The sequence below is a fragment of the Apis cerana genome, linkage group LG7, assembly GCF_029169275.1.
Source record: "Apis cerana isolate GH-2021 linkage group LG7, AcerK_1.0, whole genome shotgun sequence".
Classification (NCBI taxonomy): domain Eukaryota; kingdom Metazoa; phylum Arthropoda; class Insecta; order Hymenoptera; family Apidae; genus Apis; species Apis cerana.
In genome coordinates this window covers 1,368,767-1,384,466 of record NC_083858.1, presented here as the reverse complement: position 1 = coordinate 1,384,466, position 15,700 = coordinate 1,368,767, and the positions used below count along the sequence as shown (strand labels likewise).

The following is a 15,700-nucleotide window of genomic DNA, read 5'->3' as shown; positions in this document are numbered from 1 at the left end:
TAAAATTGAAGTTTAAATTTAAGCGCGAAAATTGAAATAATTTCACGATTCAATTTTGTTTAATTCAATTTTTGTATATATAATAGGAGAATTTTTATAATTTTTTATTTTTCAAAATGTATTATTACATATTTTTGAAAATTACTGTAACCATTTATTTATTACACAAATATTACTATTAATAATAATATACTTAATAGTCTATATATACATATAATAATGTAAATATTTTTATATTTACATTAAACAAAATAAGAAAAACAAAAATTTATAAAAATATTTATAAAAGATTTTACTTTTATTTAAATAAAACTATAGTATAATTGAAAAAGTATATATATATATATATATATATATATATATATATGTATTATTATTATTATTATTATTATTATTATTACTTAAAATATGCATTAATATAGGTTATATTAATCTATGCAATTACAATTACAGCAATTGCTTAAAAAATTCTAACTGATATGACATAAATTAATTTTAGTTCAATTAAAAAGGAAATAATAAATAAATAGTAAATTATTTTTTATTACAAAAACTTGAATGTTGAATTATTAAAATAAAAGCATGTTAAAGTATTTTTAATAATACTTGATTAATTATTTTTTTTAATTATTTTATAAATATTATTTCATAAATATATTTACGAAATATATTTGTACCAATTTGTGGATTTATGCACGTATATATAAATATATTAAATATTAAGTATGCGAACATTATATTATAATGTAAAATCTTATTATTAAAAATACTAAATATATTAAATTATATCTGGATAAAAAAAAATATTTTTAAATAAAATATAATTTATCCCAGAAATAATATATTTTCGTCAAATATTAAAAATAATTTTACTATAAAAAAAAAAAACACAAAAATGTAAATATTATAAACTATTAATCATAATCAAATTATTAATATGAATGTAAATATTTATTTAACTCAAAATAATTCAATATAAAAAGAGTTACTTATATTTTTTTCTTATTCTTTTTCAATGTTTGTAGAATTTCATTCAAAAATATTTACTTAATAATTATAAAAATATAATAAAAAACAACAACTGTGGTTATTTATGATAATCTGTGTTTGATATACTACAGAACATTATAAAATATGCTTTGTTGGTATAATTTATATATAAATCTTTTGATACATTTCAACTTTTATCTTTAAATAAAATTAAAGATAATTAAGAAAATTGAAAAAAATGTTTTTTAGCAATATACTATTGAAAAACACTGGCATTCCTGTGTTAGAAATGAATTTAATTATCAATGATTATTTTTAAAATTTAGTAGAACTATTATAGAAATATATTAAGAAATATTTTTATGTATCATTAAAAATAACATTTTTTCGTCATTAAATCTCTTATATTAACAAGAGGATTTCAAAATTATATTATCAAAATACTTCAAAGAAAACGCAAGAATAATCATGTTGCAAAATATTGTTTACATATTTAACCAAAATGTATTATTGAAGTTTTAAAACATATATTTCTTTAGTATTCCTAAACACAGAAATACTCATAGATATTTTTATCTTTATCAAATATATTAAAATATTAATGATATATTTTTTTCAAGAAACATGTCAAAAAAAAAATAGAACATACAGCATTAAATTTCTTCTTCATGTACTGATGTACTTATTATATTATTTTCATTTATTTGATTCTTAATCACAAGTGTTTCATCTGTCTTTTTAGGTATTCCTGACATTTTAATGTACATTTTGTTTGTTTCTTCTTTTTCTGAATCTAGCTTTTTATCAATATCTTCTTCTGATGATTTTTGCACATTGTTATTACTAATTAATATTTCTGATGAATTATTTTCCGAGATTTTTCCTCGTCCTCTTTTTGTAGTAGCTATTGAAGATATAAATTCTTTATTTGTTTTCTTTTGTATTTCTTTAATTGCTTTTGTTACATCAGTATCATCTTCATTTGAACCAGCATCAATATTACGATTAATAGTTTTACCACGCATTTTAGTAATTTTCTTTGGTAATGTTTCTTTTTTCTTTACATTTCTTCCCTTTTTAGTAGTTTGAATTGATTCTGTTTCTTCTGATTGATTATTTTGAATTTCTTGATTTTCATTATCACTAGTTTGCATTAATTCTGAGGATGATTCTTCTATTGCTTTTGATTCTCCATCATCTTTTGAGATATTTTCAGCATTAATTTCATTTTTACGGCCTCTTTTTTTTCTTGCTACTGTAATTTTTGTGGATTTATCATCAATTGACTTTTTATTTGTTTTTATAGATATTATAGATTCTTCAGTTTTATCATTATTTTCAGTCTCATTATTAATAGCAGTTTTACTTCTATTAGTACCTTTACTGGCACCTTTACCTTTTATTTCAGTATCTATATTAGTTTGTTTCTTTATTATTTTTGTTTTAGGATTACTATCCTTTGATACTACTTCAATATTTGCAGACTTTTTTTTAATAGTTGGTGCTTCTAAATTTTCAATATTTTCATTGACAGCTTCTTTTTTGGCTTTTCCCTTTGATCTTCCCCTAGCTAAAATAAAAATATAATTATTATATATATAAATAAATAAATATAGATTATATATATATTCATTACATTATTATATTAACATATATTAATATATTATAATTCCTCATATATATATATATATATTTATGAAGGAACTTTTATAAATATTCTTATTTATTATATATATCCTAAATAACTTAATATACTAAAATTTTTATACTTTAAAATAAAGAATTTTTTTATATGATTATATATATTTAAAGAACTTGTCCAAAATTTATTATTATATAATCATCATGTTACATTAAAAATCAAATAAGTAGCAAAATATTGATAAAGAAGACATTATTATATTTATGTTTTCATAAATTATTACTTAAATACGAATAATAATATTAAAATTCGTAAAGAAATTTTAAATACGTACATTCTTCATCCACATCTATTCCCGCCTTTTTTATCGTAGCTTTGGTACGTGTCTTTTTTATTTCAGTTTCTTCAGTATTTTTTGCAATATCTATATTCACAGAACTTGCATTAAGTTTTTCTTCTATTTCTTTACTCTTCTTTACCATAGACTTGACTTTAGAGTTCGTTTTTGCGGATGCCGAAGCATTTTTAGCAATCGATGATGTCTTAGTTTTTGTTTTCGTATTTTTAGTTGTGGTTGAACTCGTATCTGTGGTTTCTATTTGCTCGATTTTCGTAGATTTTGCAGCTCTTGGCAGTCTAATTTGCCTCTCTTCATCGTTTTTATTCACACTCTTTGCAACGGCTTTTCTTCTTTTCGGAGGCGACACATCGCCGGCTTCCGCTGCTCTGTCTACAACCTCTGTATCTGAATGTTTTGCAGCTTTACGGGGTGCCATATCATTCCACAATTTCAAGAATTATCTAAAAACAAATTTTATATAACTTTATTATATTTTAAATATACAATGAATTTTAAAGACGATAAACGATTCACTACATCAACCGATTACTTACCGGTGTACAACGTGCATTAACGTGTCCGTTGCATTAACTGGTGTTCGCAAGTTACATGACTAACATAGTAGCAGATCGGCAGCTTCAAGTTTGGAATAGATTTGATAATCGACAATCGATTTTTGGATTGACAAATGGCGTCAGAATATCAATGGATCAAATTTTCAATAACTGAAATTTCTAAATATATGCAATTATATCTTACAAAACTTTATAATTAAGTAAACAAATTATTTTATAAAATTTTTTTTATATCACTTAAGAATCGAGCCTAAGGACTTATAGTTTTACATTCTTTTAATTAATTCAAAATTCTAGTAATTATAGTGTAAGATATTTTATTTTAATGTAAAATTAAATAATTTTAATTTTTTATCAATGTCTTTTATATAATTAAATATTGTATAATTAAATATTTTGCAGGATATTTATATAATTAATTAATATTTCAAGTCAGAAATATTCGCTGTATTACGAAAAGTATAGAATATTCATATTTTTTAATTTATTTTATTTAATTCTAAATAAGTTTTCTTTTAATATTTATATTGGCAGTATTATAATTTAATATTACAAATTAAAATTTATTTTAAAAATATTTTCTATGTACATTATATTATAATGTAATTTTAAATAATTTTAAATAATATATAAAAGAATGAAATCTTATACATTTTCAATTTTATTAAAGTTATTTATTTATGAATTGTATTTCTTATAGTTAATCATTATAAAAAAAATAATAAAAATTAATTAATATAATAGAAATAATAAGAAATATAATAGAAATAGAATAGAAATTAATATAGAAATATGTATATTATACAAATTAACTTTTCAAAAATATTATGTTACTAAAATTAAATTGTATTTAATATTTAATATTAATTATTATATTTAATTATTATATTTAATAGAAATAAATTAATTAAAAATAGAATTCAATAAGTTAAATCATTAAAAACTATGATTTTGTTGTTACTATTATTTGCAATTTTTATCTAAATATTTTTATATTTTGATTTTTATTAAATTTTCATTTTTATCAAATATAAGAACCAGAAATTAAAAAATACTAAAAAATGTTAATATTAAAGATATTAAAAAGCATGATATAAGCAGAGATTATATTATAAAGTCACATAATAATATTCGAAATAGTATTTTTAGAATATATAAAATTTAATGACAAAATTTAATATTTTGAATATATAAAATTTAAATTTATTTTTTATTTATATTTGTAAAAAAAGAATATTAATGTTATTCTTAATATTAATAAATAAATATTGTATTTATCTAGTTTTTTTCTTTTTTTATATAACCAGAAGAATTATTTCTTTTAATGTTCTCTTGTTTTCATTTTTTTAATTAAATTATTTATAATCATTATAAAAATATATTTATAATATTCATTTAAATAATATAAGTGATATTTATGTAACTTTAATTAATTCTTATAATATAATGTGAATTTTGATTTTTTTTATTCGAAAAATAGTATGCTTAAGATTAATGATTTGATATATTGGTATGAGATATCATTCATGCTGTTTTTCTCATAAATAAAATATTAAATATATGTTATTTAAAATTAGAGTTCTAAAAAATACATTATTATAAATTTATATATATATATATGTATGTGTGTGTATGTGTGTGTGTTGTGTGTATATTATAATTATATATTTTGATATTAAAATTTATATCTCAAATACCGTAAATGTTAGTAATCTATTATAACCTATAATTTATGTTTCACTCAATGTTGTACTCAAATATAAAATACAAATCATAAATATTATGTGACATTATCGAGATTTTTTAAATTAGTTTGTATTATTTTCAAGTGAAATTGAATTATATTAATATTTTAACAGATTTATTCAATGATGAATAATACAAAAAAAATCAATGTAAATTTTTCATCTCTTGTGGGTTTAAAAGCAGAACTTTTAAAAAAACAACATGAAGTAAATGAAGCAAAATTAAAATCAGAAACAATTTATAGTATTCCAAAATTGCAGAAAAAAAAATCCTCAAAAACTGAAGAGGAACATAAAAATGAAAATTTGAAAAAATTAGAGTATATTGAAGATATTGATACTCATAAAAAGTCAAAATTAATGTTAACAGCAAAGGCAAGGTTGTATGACCAATTAAAAAAATCTAAAACTACCAATGAAAATTTTCTTGTTGATTTCACAAATAAATCAGATGAATCTGAAGAAGAATTATTACAAAAAGATGAAGAAAATGATGCAATATTAGAAAATGAAGATGACTGGGTAGAATATGAAGATTGTTTTGGTCGCACAAGAAAATGTTTACGTGAAGATTTATGTTTAATGCAAGAAAAAGATCAATTAATAAAACAACAAATAATAAATAAAAAAGGAATTGATCCAAAAACAAATAATATTATTGAACAAAATTATACTCAAGAAGAAAAAGAACCTGAAATAGAAATTATGAGAAGAAAATGGGAAGAACAAACAAAAAAATTAACTGATAAAGTAAATATACATTATCAAGATATTTTATTTGATGAAGCCAGAACCCATGGTGTTGGTTATTATGCATTTTCACAAGATGAAGAAGAAAGAATCAAGCAACAGGAAAATTTATTCAATTTAAGGAAGGAAACGGAAAGAAAACAGAAAGAAATAAAAGAATTAAAAGAATTGAAAGAAAAAATGGAATATAATAGATTAAAAGCAGCTAAAATTAGACAGCGTATTAGAGCAGGATTACCAATAGATACAGTAGAAGAAGAATTCAGAAAAAAAAATAGTGAATATAATCAAAATACATCAGATAATATACATATTGCAGAAAAAAATTTGATTGAAATTAAAGAAAAAGAAAGTAATGAAAATCAAAATATAGAAATAAATAAAGAAATAGAAAAAGAAAATAAAATAAAAATTTTAGGAGAATTTTTAGGAAAAAGAACTCATTGGTATGAAATGTCTCAGGAAGAATGGATTCACAAATGTAGAAAAATTAGGGTTAATGAATTTGGACCAGTATATGAAAATTTCAAAAGTGCTGGTTATTTAAACTCTGAAAATATTAATGTAGCATTAAGAATTAATAATAATGAGAAATTTCAACCATATGAAATGAATATTCAGAGTAATATAAAAACTAATAATAAAGTAAATATAGATACTTATAATATACCACTTCCTCCTAATTTAATTATAAATGATTCTAATATTGAGGATAATAAAACAATAAATCAAAATAATTTTACCCAACAAATTCAGCTTAGACAACAAGAATCCAATAATATATTACAGAATCAGATGATACCAAATAGAAATATAGATGAAGCAAGTATAGCAGCTGGTCTTAAATATTTGAGAGAAAAATTTGAAAAAAGTCAAAACACTTGAGATATCTATAAAATTTATATAATAATATGTTTAAATATAATATATGTTTGTAACAATATACATATAGACATTATCATATATCATTCTCTTTATACCAAAGAATGCAATTTGACTTATAAGGATTCATATTTTAAATATGAAAATAATTATTAAGAGTAACATTTTTGAGGTGTAATATTTATTTCAAAATGCAATTTTATAAACTATTTTATCATTATAAATTGAAGTTAACTATAAAAAAACATCAAATAGAAAATTTACATTTGTGCTTCTGGCATAAAAGAGATGATAGATGATTAAAATATTATAATAGAATTATTTACGATAATAAAATATATTTATAAAAAATATTTTACAGTTTAATTATATTTAATTTTTTCTTGAGAATTTTTTATTTTCTTGAGATAATTTTATTTTATCCATACTTTCTTCTGCTAGATCACAGTCATCTGATATACCTATAAATATTAATTTTATTTATAAAAAGTAAAGAATTCATTAATTTTATTCATAAAAAAATAACATTACCAGATAAATCAATATCTGAAATCATTGTGTTGCAATTAGAACACTTTATGGAATTATAAATCATAATAAATTTCTTTAAACAATATAAGTGAAAAAAAGTTTCACAATTATTACATTTTTTACCCTAATTAATAAAAATAAATATTAGTAGGAAATCTTACATAATTTATTTAATGACATAATATATTTAATGACATAATCAATAACATACATGAAAAATAATCTGTTTGCAAAGATTACAAATATTTAAATTATTTTCATAAGTAGCTTTAAAATATGGCATTAATTCTGTTATACTTCTTACACCCATATAATAATAACCATCCTATAAATATCATAAAATCATAATATCAATAAAACGCTAATTAATTATAGAATTATATATTAATATTAAATAATAAAAATAGAATAATAATATATTGATGTTTGTTACCTTATAAGCCAACCATTTTCTATTAACTATATCATCAAGAAATTCTTCGGCTTTTGCTTTTGATATTTTTACATCTGGCAAAGAACATAAATTTAAACATATTGTACTTTGTATACATCCATTATTTGATGTTATAATTTCAGAAAATATAGTTCTTAATAAAGCTAATTGATCTTTTGAAAATTCAGATTGAAATCTAAAAAAATTTTAATAAATTATAAGAAATATTTTTATAAATATTATTATTTAATAATTAGAAAAATAAAATAAAAATATCAATTTATTTATTTATAAATTTGTTCATTATAAATTCTAGATAAAATAAAAAAAAATGTTTTTAACAAATTAAATAATTACAATTAATATTAATATTAATAAAATATATAAAAACAAATATATTGATGTTATTTTAATTTCAAATATACCTGGTTATTTCATCAAATACAGTGCTTATTAAAATCCAATATATCTGGCCTGTAATTTCACACCATGCTTTTTTAATTAACATATTTAAAGGTTGTAATTGCTCATTTATTTGATTTATTATTATTGATACTTTATCATTATCTGAAATATACAATTTTATTTATAATATGTATGAAAGTTATTTTAAATAAATGTAAATATATATGAAATTGAATTCTTATTTAAAATTAAATAAGAATTTACTTACTAAATAATTTGATAACGAATTCTTTTGCTTTATTTTCATTTAAAAAACCTTCATTCATAAGTATTTGTAAAATTATTTTGTGGTTATTGCTATAAACCATGTTTTATTTATCTGATAAATATGTAATATATGTAAATAAAATTATCAAAATTATTTTATTTTTTAAATTATTAATTGTTTATTTTTGTTAAAATCGCAATATTTTGTAAGTAAATAACTATAAAATTTTAATAAATATTCTGATAATTTATTATTATTATTATTATTATTATTATTATTATATTGACATTACCATCTTCGATCATTTATCAGGATTTAATATGTATATTTAAAAAATTACTATATGTAAGTATATATGTATATATATATATATATATGCTAGGAACAAAAAATTTTATACGTATTTATGATAGTACTATTAAAGGATATTTTTTTATTTTTACGATTTCATGGTACTTTTTTTTAATTCACAAAAATATCTTTATTATTTTTTATGGATACAAAATACAAAATATAATGAATAAAATGAAAAAATAATTTTGAAATATATTTCTTAATGTTTTTCAAATTATATCAAAAAAAGATAATTTTTTTCAGAAAAAAATGCAATTATAAAATAAAAAGAATAAGTAAATAATTTTCATAAAATTAAACAGTTGTTATATAAAATTTTTACTTATTACTTAATTTTATATTTATTATTTATTCATTCATTTATTATTTATTTATTATAAAATTATTTATTTAAACTAAAACTTACTGTTGCATTATACTGCATTTCTACTATTATCTTTGATGAATGTAATGAGTATAGGACTATGACTAGTTAAAACGCGATAGTATAGAGTATTAGAGAGTCTTATGAGAATATTATGAGAGAAAAGCAATGAATGAAAGATGTGTAGTTAAGGGTTGAACATGATCCATTTGAATATTAACATCTATTTATTAAAAATGACAAAGGAAATATCGCCATATGATAAATGGATTAAAAATTAAAGAATTAGTACGTACACATCAGAACTATCTGCTGCATAGTACAAGTTGTATCGCGAGGGCGCGAGGCCGCGACCCTGAGCCTGATACGCGGAATAGAACGTTTTAGTAGCAGAATAGTGCGCGAATACGTGTCAAACTCGGTCCACGGATAAGCATAAAGTGGAACATCGTAGTGTACAGCTATCTGCTATCGTTTCATGCAGAAAGGTCGAGAGTTCATGATCATACATTGCTTTAAAACGATGATTTTACGAAGTGTTTGACGACGATCTCTTTTTCTTTATTATCACTGCCAACTGATCAGAAATTACAGACATTGAAGTTTTTCTTTATATCTTTTTGTGTGAATATCTTTTTGGTTAACAAACGCATAACCTGTTAAATTTTAGAAGATTATTATAAAAGATTTAGGGATTTGAAATTAAGTGTGTGGAAATTATACTATAATAATATAATCCGAAGATGCCACTCTTCGGTAAAAAAGATTCGAACAAGAAGATTAAAAAAGATGGAAAAGATGATAAATCGCCGTCTGTTGAGGACAAATACATCCTAAAGGAATTACTTGGAACGTATGTATATTATATATGTATATCAATACGGATTACATATCAAAAAATAATAGAATCATTTGCATGAGATTTTTATATTTATATTCTTTATATTATATTTAAATTAAATTTTAAATAATCTTTTAATTAATAACATGATTAATTATAAATTTTATGTAATATTACGTTTTTATCATTAAACATTACATTTATCATTAAAATTTATATAAAAAATTAATAAAACTATTTTTTTTTAATATTATAAAGATATTTATATACAAATTTTGAACCATATAATAAATGGATCTTTTTTAATATTTATTTTTCATAAAAAATAGATTCATTTTGTGGCATTTAATAATTACTAATATTTATTGGCACAATTTAATTCCTATATGCATGTATATTTCTTATATATGTAATTTTAAATTTTGTATATTTTATTTTATGTTTAAATTAGAATCTAAATTATAAATATACAATAAAACAAAAAAATAAAACATATTCAATAAAACAAGCAAAGCAATAGCGAGTTATATTTGGTATATTTATAAAGAAAATTTAATTTTTAATTAACTTGATAATTTTTTTTAATTAATTTAATTTGTGTTATATATTTTTTAATATTATTATATTGTATAATAAATATATTATATATTTTTAATATTTAGAAAAAAGAAAGTATTTCTTGTTAGAAACAAATATTAATTAACTATTAACTATTAATTTTTAAATATTTTATTAATTTTATTTAAATTTTATTTATTTTATTTAAATTATAATCTTCATAAATTTACATCTCAGATTCATCAGATTTAATCACAATATTATAAATTCACAATATCTAACATGTGATATTATATTCATTAAAAATTCTATTATCATATTGGAATTCTTTTTTTATTATGATTTAAATAATATAAGCAAAGTTAATTATAATTAATTGTAACTAGATAATAATGTTGTTATATATATATTATTGTTATAATATGCAATAATAAATAAAAATATAAATAATTGCATAAATCTTGCATTATTTATATTATGTGATGTGACAAATATGTGATACTTTAATTTATTTGTTCATATTTATTTATATAGAGGTGCTTTTTCTGAAGTACGTTTGGCAGAAAGTAAGGAAAAACCTGGACAAATGTTTGCTGTAAAGATTATTGATAAAAAAGCATTAAAAGGAAAAGAAGATTCTTTAGAAAATGAAATTAGAGTTTTACGAAGGTATATTTTTAATTTTCTTGAATAAATTTATTTAGTTTCTTTTCACTATTAATAATTTCATATTTATTTTAATTATAATTATATTTTTTCAGGTTAACGCATCCTAATATTGTTCAGTTATTGGAAACATTTGAAGATAAACATAAAGTTTATTTAGTTATGGAATTGTAAGTAGTTAAATTAAATACAAATATTTATAAAATATTATTTTCTTAAATATTTATGAATTACTATTTATAAATATATATCTAATATTTTTTCTCTTAGAGTTACTGGTGGAGAATTATTTGATAGAATTGTTGAAAAAGGTTCCTATACAGAGAAAGATGCCTCAGGTTTAATAAGACAAGTTTTAGAAGCTGTTGATTATATGCATGATCAAGGTGTAGTACATAGGGATCTTAAACCCGAGAATCTTTTATATTATAATCCAGATGAAGATAGTAAGATTATGATTAGTGATTTTGGTCTATCAAAAATGGAAGATTCTGGTATTATGGCAACTGCTTGTGGTACACCAGGATATGTTGGTATGATTTAATTTTATTAATCTACATACATAGAATAATATTTAGGATATCTAGGGGAGTGAATTCTATAACAAAAAATATAGTATAAAAAAAATATTGAAAACTTATTAAGTTTCAAGTTATTAAATTATTAGCAGTTTAACTATTTTACTTTATTTAATGCAAATTTAAATTATTTAAAATTTAATAAATAAGTATATTAAATAAATTGTTTAATTGATATTTTTTGTATGTTTATGTTTATTCTAATCTTTAAATTGATTTCAAAGATGTTTTATAAATATATTAATATTATATATAGATTTATTCATTATGGTTTTATATTATAGATTATTCATTATATTTGCGATATATTGAATCAATTGTTTTTCTTAAAAATGGTAAATTTTTAAAAAAGTTTTTGACAGAAAAAAAAGTTTAGTGATTCTTATAGTAATCTTTAGTAATATGATAATATATACAATTTTTTTATATTTGCAATGTTATTCAAGAAAGAAAAGTAAATTTTTATTTTTTAAATGAAATATATAAAATTTCACATCAAGACAAATTCTTGATGTGACGTGTAACATATATATTATGACTTTCAAAGTTAGAGAAAATCAGAATGAATAAAAAAAAATCAAATATTATATTTACTATTAATAAATTAATAATTTCAAACAATACAATATATTAGTAAATATAATAGTAAGAAACATTTATTTATTTCATTTTTCATCTTTTCTTTTTTCATCTTCTGAGTCTAATATGGAATATATTTAAATTCATTTTATATAATTTTATATGATATAAAAAAATTTATATTATTTCATTTAAAAAATTGTTTTTTTATTTTTATCTTTTGAATAAATTACAAATATGTAAAATTCATTATACATTATTACATTCACCATGAAAAATATTAAAATTTTTCTCTTTATTATTTTTTTTTAAAACTTATTATTTTCGAGAAAAACCAATTTAATATCAAATATTTTATGCATGATTTAATTTTTTTTATAAAATTTAAATATATATTTTTTTTATTTATAGCTCCAGAAGTCTTAGCACAAAAACCATATGGAAAAGCTGTGGATGTATGGAGTATAGGAGTCATTTCTTATATTTTATTATGCGGCTATCCGCCATTTTATGATGAAAACGATGCGAACCTGTTTGCACAAATTTTAAAAGGTAACAAACCTATTTTAAAGTTTAAATTTTTTTAGAATTTGAAAGGATTGTACTATGATTTCACTAGTGCTATTTTTAAGCTTGACAAACACATGCAGCTATCAATTAACTTAAAATTTTCATTTTTAAGGTACTATTCTAGTTTTAGTATGCTGTTATATACATGCTAGTGTAGTAAGTAAATAATCTTTCGTGTATGTCCACAGCTTGTGGAAGTCATTAATTGTTTAAATTTCAAAAATTAAGATTAAAAATTTAATTCTATATCAATATCTGATAATAAAATAATATCTCTAAATAAAAAAATGAAAGCATAAAAATTTTATAGTCAATTATAAGAAACAAATTTATTTTATAGTGTGAAATGAATAATATTTTTTCCAAATAAAGTAATTTATACAAAAAGCAAATAAATCATAATAAAATCATTTGTTCTATACCAAGAAGCTAACCAGACTGTTATAGGTGAATTTGAATTTGATTCACCGTACTGGGACGATATCAGTGACTCTGCAAAGGATTTTATTCACAAATTGATGTGCGTCAATGTTGAAGAACGTTATACTTGCAAACAAGCCCTTGCACATCCTTGGTAAGATCATTATTGTATTCAGATATCATATATAACTTGTTTTATTAAAATTATTGTATCTTCCTCATTAAAGTATTTGTAATATTTTGAACATGTTTTAAATATATTTTTAAATTTCAAATAGTTATATTTTTAAATTTAAGTAATGAAAATATTACAGGAAATTTAATTTGTATTATTAATAATAAAATAGGTATTGATTAAGTAAGTAGAAGGATTATATTAATCTCATTACATATTAATATGAATTTATTCTTTTACAAAATTAATTATTAAATTATATATGGATTGAATATATAATAAAGTAAGAAAGTAAGAATATATAATAATAAAGTTCATTTTAAATTAAAAATAAAATTTTTATAACTCTCATATTAAAATTTTTAATAATTCTTACATATAAATAAATATTTTAACATTATAAAAATGAATACAATACAAATAATTAATAAATATAATAGCTAACTAATAAATAAAAAAATATAAAAAGGAATATATTTTATTTAATTATATTTCATATCTAACATAGTATCGTGAAATTGATATTTTTCAGGATATCCGGCAATGCAGCTAGCAATAAAAATATCCATGGTACTGTATCGGAACAACTTAAAAAAAATTTCGCCAAATCAAGGTGGAAGGTTAGTATGATTATATGATTATCAAGCTGCTGATTGTATGTGTTTGCTCGCCAGGCTCCGTAGGAAAGTCTTCCTCTTCTCTCATGGTTGCAGCAAGCCTATCACGCAGCCACGGTTATACGTCAAATGCAACGGTTGGCGCTCAACAGCGGTCAACAGCAACAGGGCCCAGGATCAACAGGCCCCTCCAGCGGCAATCTCATGCCATACCCCGATCAATCGCAATCCAACCCCAGTCATCAATCCAGATCAGTGGAGTCTCCAACCAATCACAATTGAAGGAAATACGCGAGTCACCATTGTCAATGTCAAGCTTGGTGGCCTCGAATCCTATTCCCATTCCAATCACTCCAAGTTCACCATTATACTTACGCAACAAACGCTTCAAGCTGTGGGGTAGCACACGCACTGCTCTGTCTACTCTATTTCAAACGAATATATCGTATCTTAGAAAACAAAGAAAGTATAAGAAAAGTTGAGTCATATTAAGTTTCTTCTAATGAGAAACTGTTGGACGACTGGTTATTTTCTTGCCGAATATTCTAATTCTGGTAAGAATTTGTATAGATTTCAGCTAACTTGCTTTATTGTGGTCTCCTGTGATATGGTTGCCACCGATTATATATATATATTACAAAAGTACACATCATAATTCCTTTTCCCCTCTCCTCTTCCTCTTCCTCCCCTACCCTTCTCCTCCTCTCCTCCACTTCCCTCTATCATACAGCCCGCGCGATATAAGGCGATTTTTTAAATTTTCTCGTTTTATCGCGCTTCTTAGTTTTACAAGCTTTATTTCGAAATTCTAAATAGACTTATCTATGTTGATATGTATTTACAGTAAAATTAAATCCTATAGTTAATAGAGATTTTAAACAATAATAAAACATTGATCAAGCAAAAATAATAATTGATAATTTAAATAAACTTAATGCTAATTGTGAAATTTTGTGACACACGGAAAATTTTGCTCGATCAAATCTATTAAATATATATATAAAAGAAAAAAAAAAAGAAGAAATAATGTGAACAGTACAACGACATGTTTTTATCTTTTATAAAATTTGGTGTAATGAATAGTAGTTGTTTAGATGATTCTTTGCGATATAAACATTTTACTGTATTCTAGTTAAATATGTTTTAAATTTCACGAACCAATATGCAGTTTTTTGCCCGGTACTTTTCGATAAATGGTACGATTGAATATAATATATATATTATTTAAAGTAGTTTTTCAAGAAATATAATACAAAAGACAAACTAAATAAGCTTTTTATAAAATAGGTTACAAGGAGAAAAAAATTCTTGCCATATGAAATCGTGTTGTGTAAGATCTGTATAAGATTTGATTTTATTGATATTTGTTTTTATGTTTTTTTTATAATTAAAATATATTTTATTTTACGATAAACAA

At 20.8% G+C, this 15,700-nt stretch overlaps 4 protein-coding genes across 9 annotated transcripts; 2 read left to right on the top strand and 2 right to left on the bottom strand.

Annotated features, from left to right (window-relative positions):
* Window positions 1-932: 932 nt before the first annotated feature.
* LOC108002455 (myb-like protein X) lies at window positions 933-3,666 on the bottom strand. The gene is made up of 3 exons (XM_017064140.3): window positions 3,527-3,666; window positions 2,967-3,433; window positions 933-2,560 (listed from the first exon to the last, which is right to left on the bottom strand). Exons 2-3 carry the CDS (start codon window positions 3,406-3,408, stop codon window positions 1,644-1,646), a joined length of 1,359 nt encoding a protein of 452 aa, XP_016919629.1. The 5' UTR covers window positions 3,409-3,433; window positions 3,527-3,666; the 3' UTR covers window positions 933-1,643.
* Window positions 3,667-5,051: 1,385 nt separating this feature from the next.
* On the top strand, window positions 5,052-7,277 carry LOC108002454 (coiled-coil domain-containing protein 174). The gene is made up of 2 exons (XM_017064139.3): window positions 5,052-5,251; window positions 5,407-7,277. Exons 1-2 carry the CDS (start codon window positions 5,180-5,182, stop codon window positions 6,925-6,927), a joined length of 1,593 nt encoding a protein of 530 aa, XP_016919628.2. The 5' UTR covers window positions 5,052-5,179; the 3' UTR covers window positions 6,928-7,277.
* LOC108002458 (non-structural maintenance of chromosomes element 1 homolog) lies at window positions 5,360-9,714 on the bottom strand. 5 transcript variants are annotated; one of them, XM_062077541.1, is made up of 7 exons: window positions 9,576-9,714; window positions 8,562-8,650; window positions 8,314-8,455; window positions 7,889-8,084; window positions 7,667-7,780; window positions 7,456-7,579; window positions 5,360-7,385 (listed from the first exon to the last, which is right to left on the bottom strand). In XM_062077541.1, the coding sequence occupies exons 2-7, from the start codon at window positions 8,617-8,619 to the stop codon at window positions 7,297-7,299; spliced, it is 723 nt and encodes a 240-aa protein (XP_061933525.1). In that variant the 5' UTR covers window positions 8,620-8,650; window positions 9,576-9,714; the 3' UTR covers window positions 5,360-7,296. The 5 variants fall into 5 exon arrangements, with proteins under 5 accessions (XP_061933525.1, XP_061933524.1, XP_028524857.1 ...); XM_062077540.1 differs by lacking the exon at window positions 9,576-9,714 and adding an exon at window positions 9,322-9,463; XM_028669056.2 differs by lacking the exon at window positions 9,576-9,714 and adding an exon at window positions 9,322-9,460 and having other exon boundaries at window positions 8,562-8,672.
* A 275-nt stretch (window positions 9,715-9,989) lies between these two features.
* Window positions 9,990-15,190, top strand: LOC108002457 (calcium/calmodulin-dependent protein kinase type 1). 2 transcript variants are annotated; one of them, XM_017064141.2, is made up of 8 exons: window positions 9,990-10,132; window positions 11,213-11,347; window positions 11,440-11,514; window positions 11,615-11,877; window positions 12,913-13,053; window positions 13,519-13,645; window positions 14,199-14,236; window positions 14,341-15,190. In XM_017064141.2, the coding sequence occupies exons 1-8, from the start codon at window positions 10,023-10,025 to the stop codon at window positions 14,763-14,765; spliced, it is 1,314 nt and encodes a 437-aa protein (XP_016919630.1). In that variant the 5' UTR covers window positions 9,990-10,022; the 3' UTR covers window positions 14,766-15,190. The 2 variants fall into 2 exon arrangements, with proteins under 2 accessions (XP_016919630.1, XP_016919631.1); XM_017064142.2 differs by having other exon boundaries at window positions 14,199-14,286; window positions 14,380-15,190.
* Window positions 15,191-15,700: the final 510 nt, after the last annotated feature.

What these genes read in the sequence shown, in the direction of transcription:
- LOC108002455 (XM_017064140.3), bottom strand. Translation starts at nt 3,408, where the DNA reads ATGGCACCCCGTAAAGCTGCAAAACATTCAGATACAGAGGTTGTAGAC. An exon ending in AATAGATGTGGATGAAGAAT is followed by an intron (nt 2,561 to 2,966) that starts GTACGTATTTAA and finishes TTTTTATTTTAG; the next exon opens with CTAGGGGAAGATCAAAGGGA.
- LOC108002454 (XM_017064139.3), top strand. Translation starts at nt 5,180, where the DNA reads ATGTGTGTGTGTTGTGTGTATATTATAATTATATATTTTGATATTAAA. An exon ending in ATATCTCAAATACCGTAAAT is followed by an intron (nt 5,252 to 5,406) that starts GTTAGTAATCTA and finishes ATATTTTAACAG; the next exon opens with ATTTATTCAATGATGAATAA.
- LOC108002458 (XM_028669056.2), bottom strand. Translation starts at nt 8,661, where the DNA reads ATGGTTTATAGCAATAACCACAAAATAATTTTACAAATACTTATGAAT. An exon ending in GAAAATGGTTGGCTTATAAG is followed by an intron (nt 7,781 to 7,888) that starts GTAACAAACATC and finishes TGATATTTATAG; the next exon opens with GATGGTTATTATTATATGGG. An exon ending in TTCAGATATTGATTTATCTG is followed by an intron (nt 7,386 to 7,455) that starts GTAATGTTATTT and finishes TAATATTTATAG; the next exon opens with GTATATCAGATGACTGTGAT.
- LOC108002457 (XM_017064141.2), top strand. Translation starts at nt 10,023, where the DNA reads ATGCCACTCTTCGGTAAAAAAGATTCGAACAAGAAGATTAAAAAAGAT. An exon ending in CTAAAGGAATTACTTGGAAC is followed by an intron (nt 10,133 to 11,212) that starts GTATGTATATTA and finishes TTATTTATATAG; the next exon opens with AGGTGCTTTTTCTGAAGTAC. An exon ending in GAAATTAGAGTTTTACGAAG is followed by an intron (nt 11,348 to 11,439) that starts GTATATTTTTAA and finishes ATATTTTTTCAG; the next exon opens with GTTAACGCATCCTAATATTG.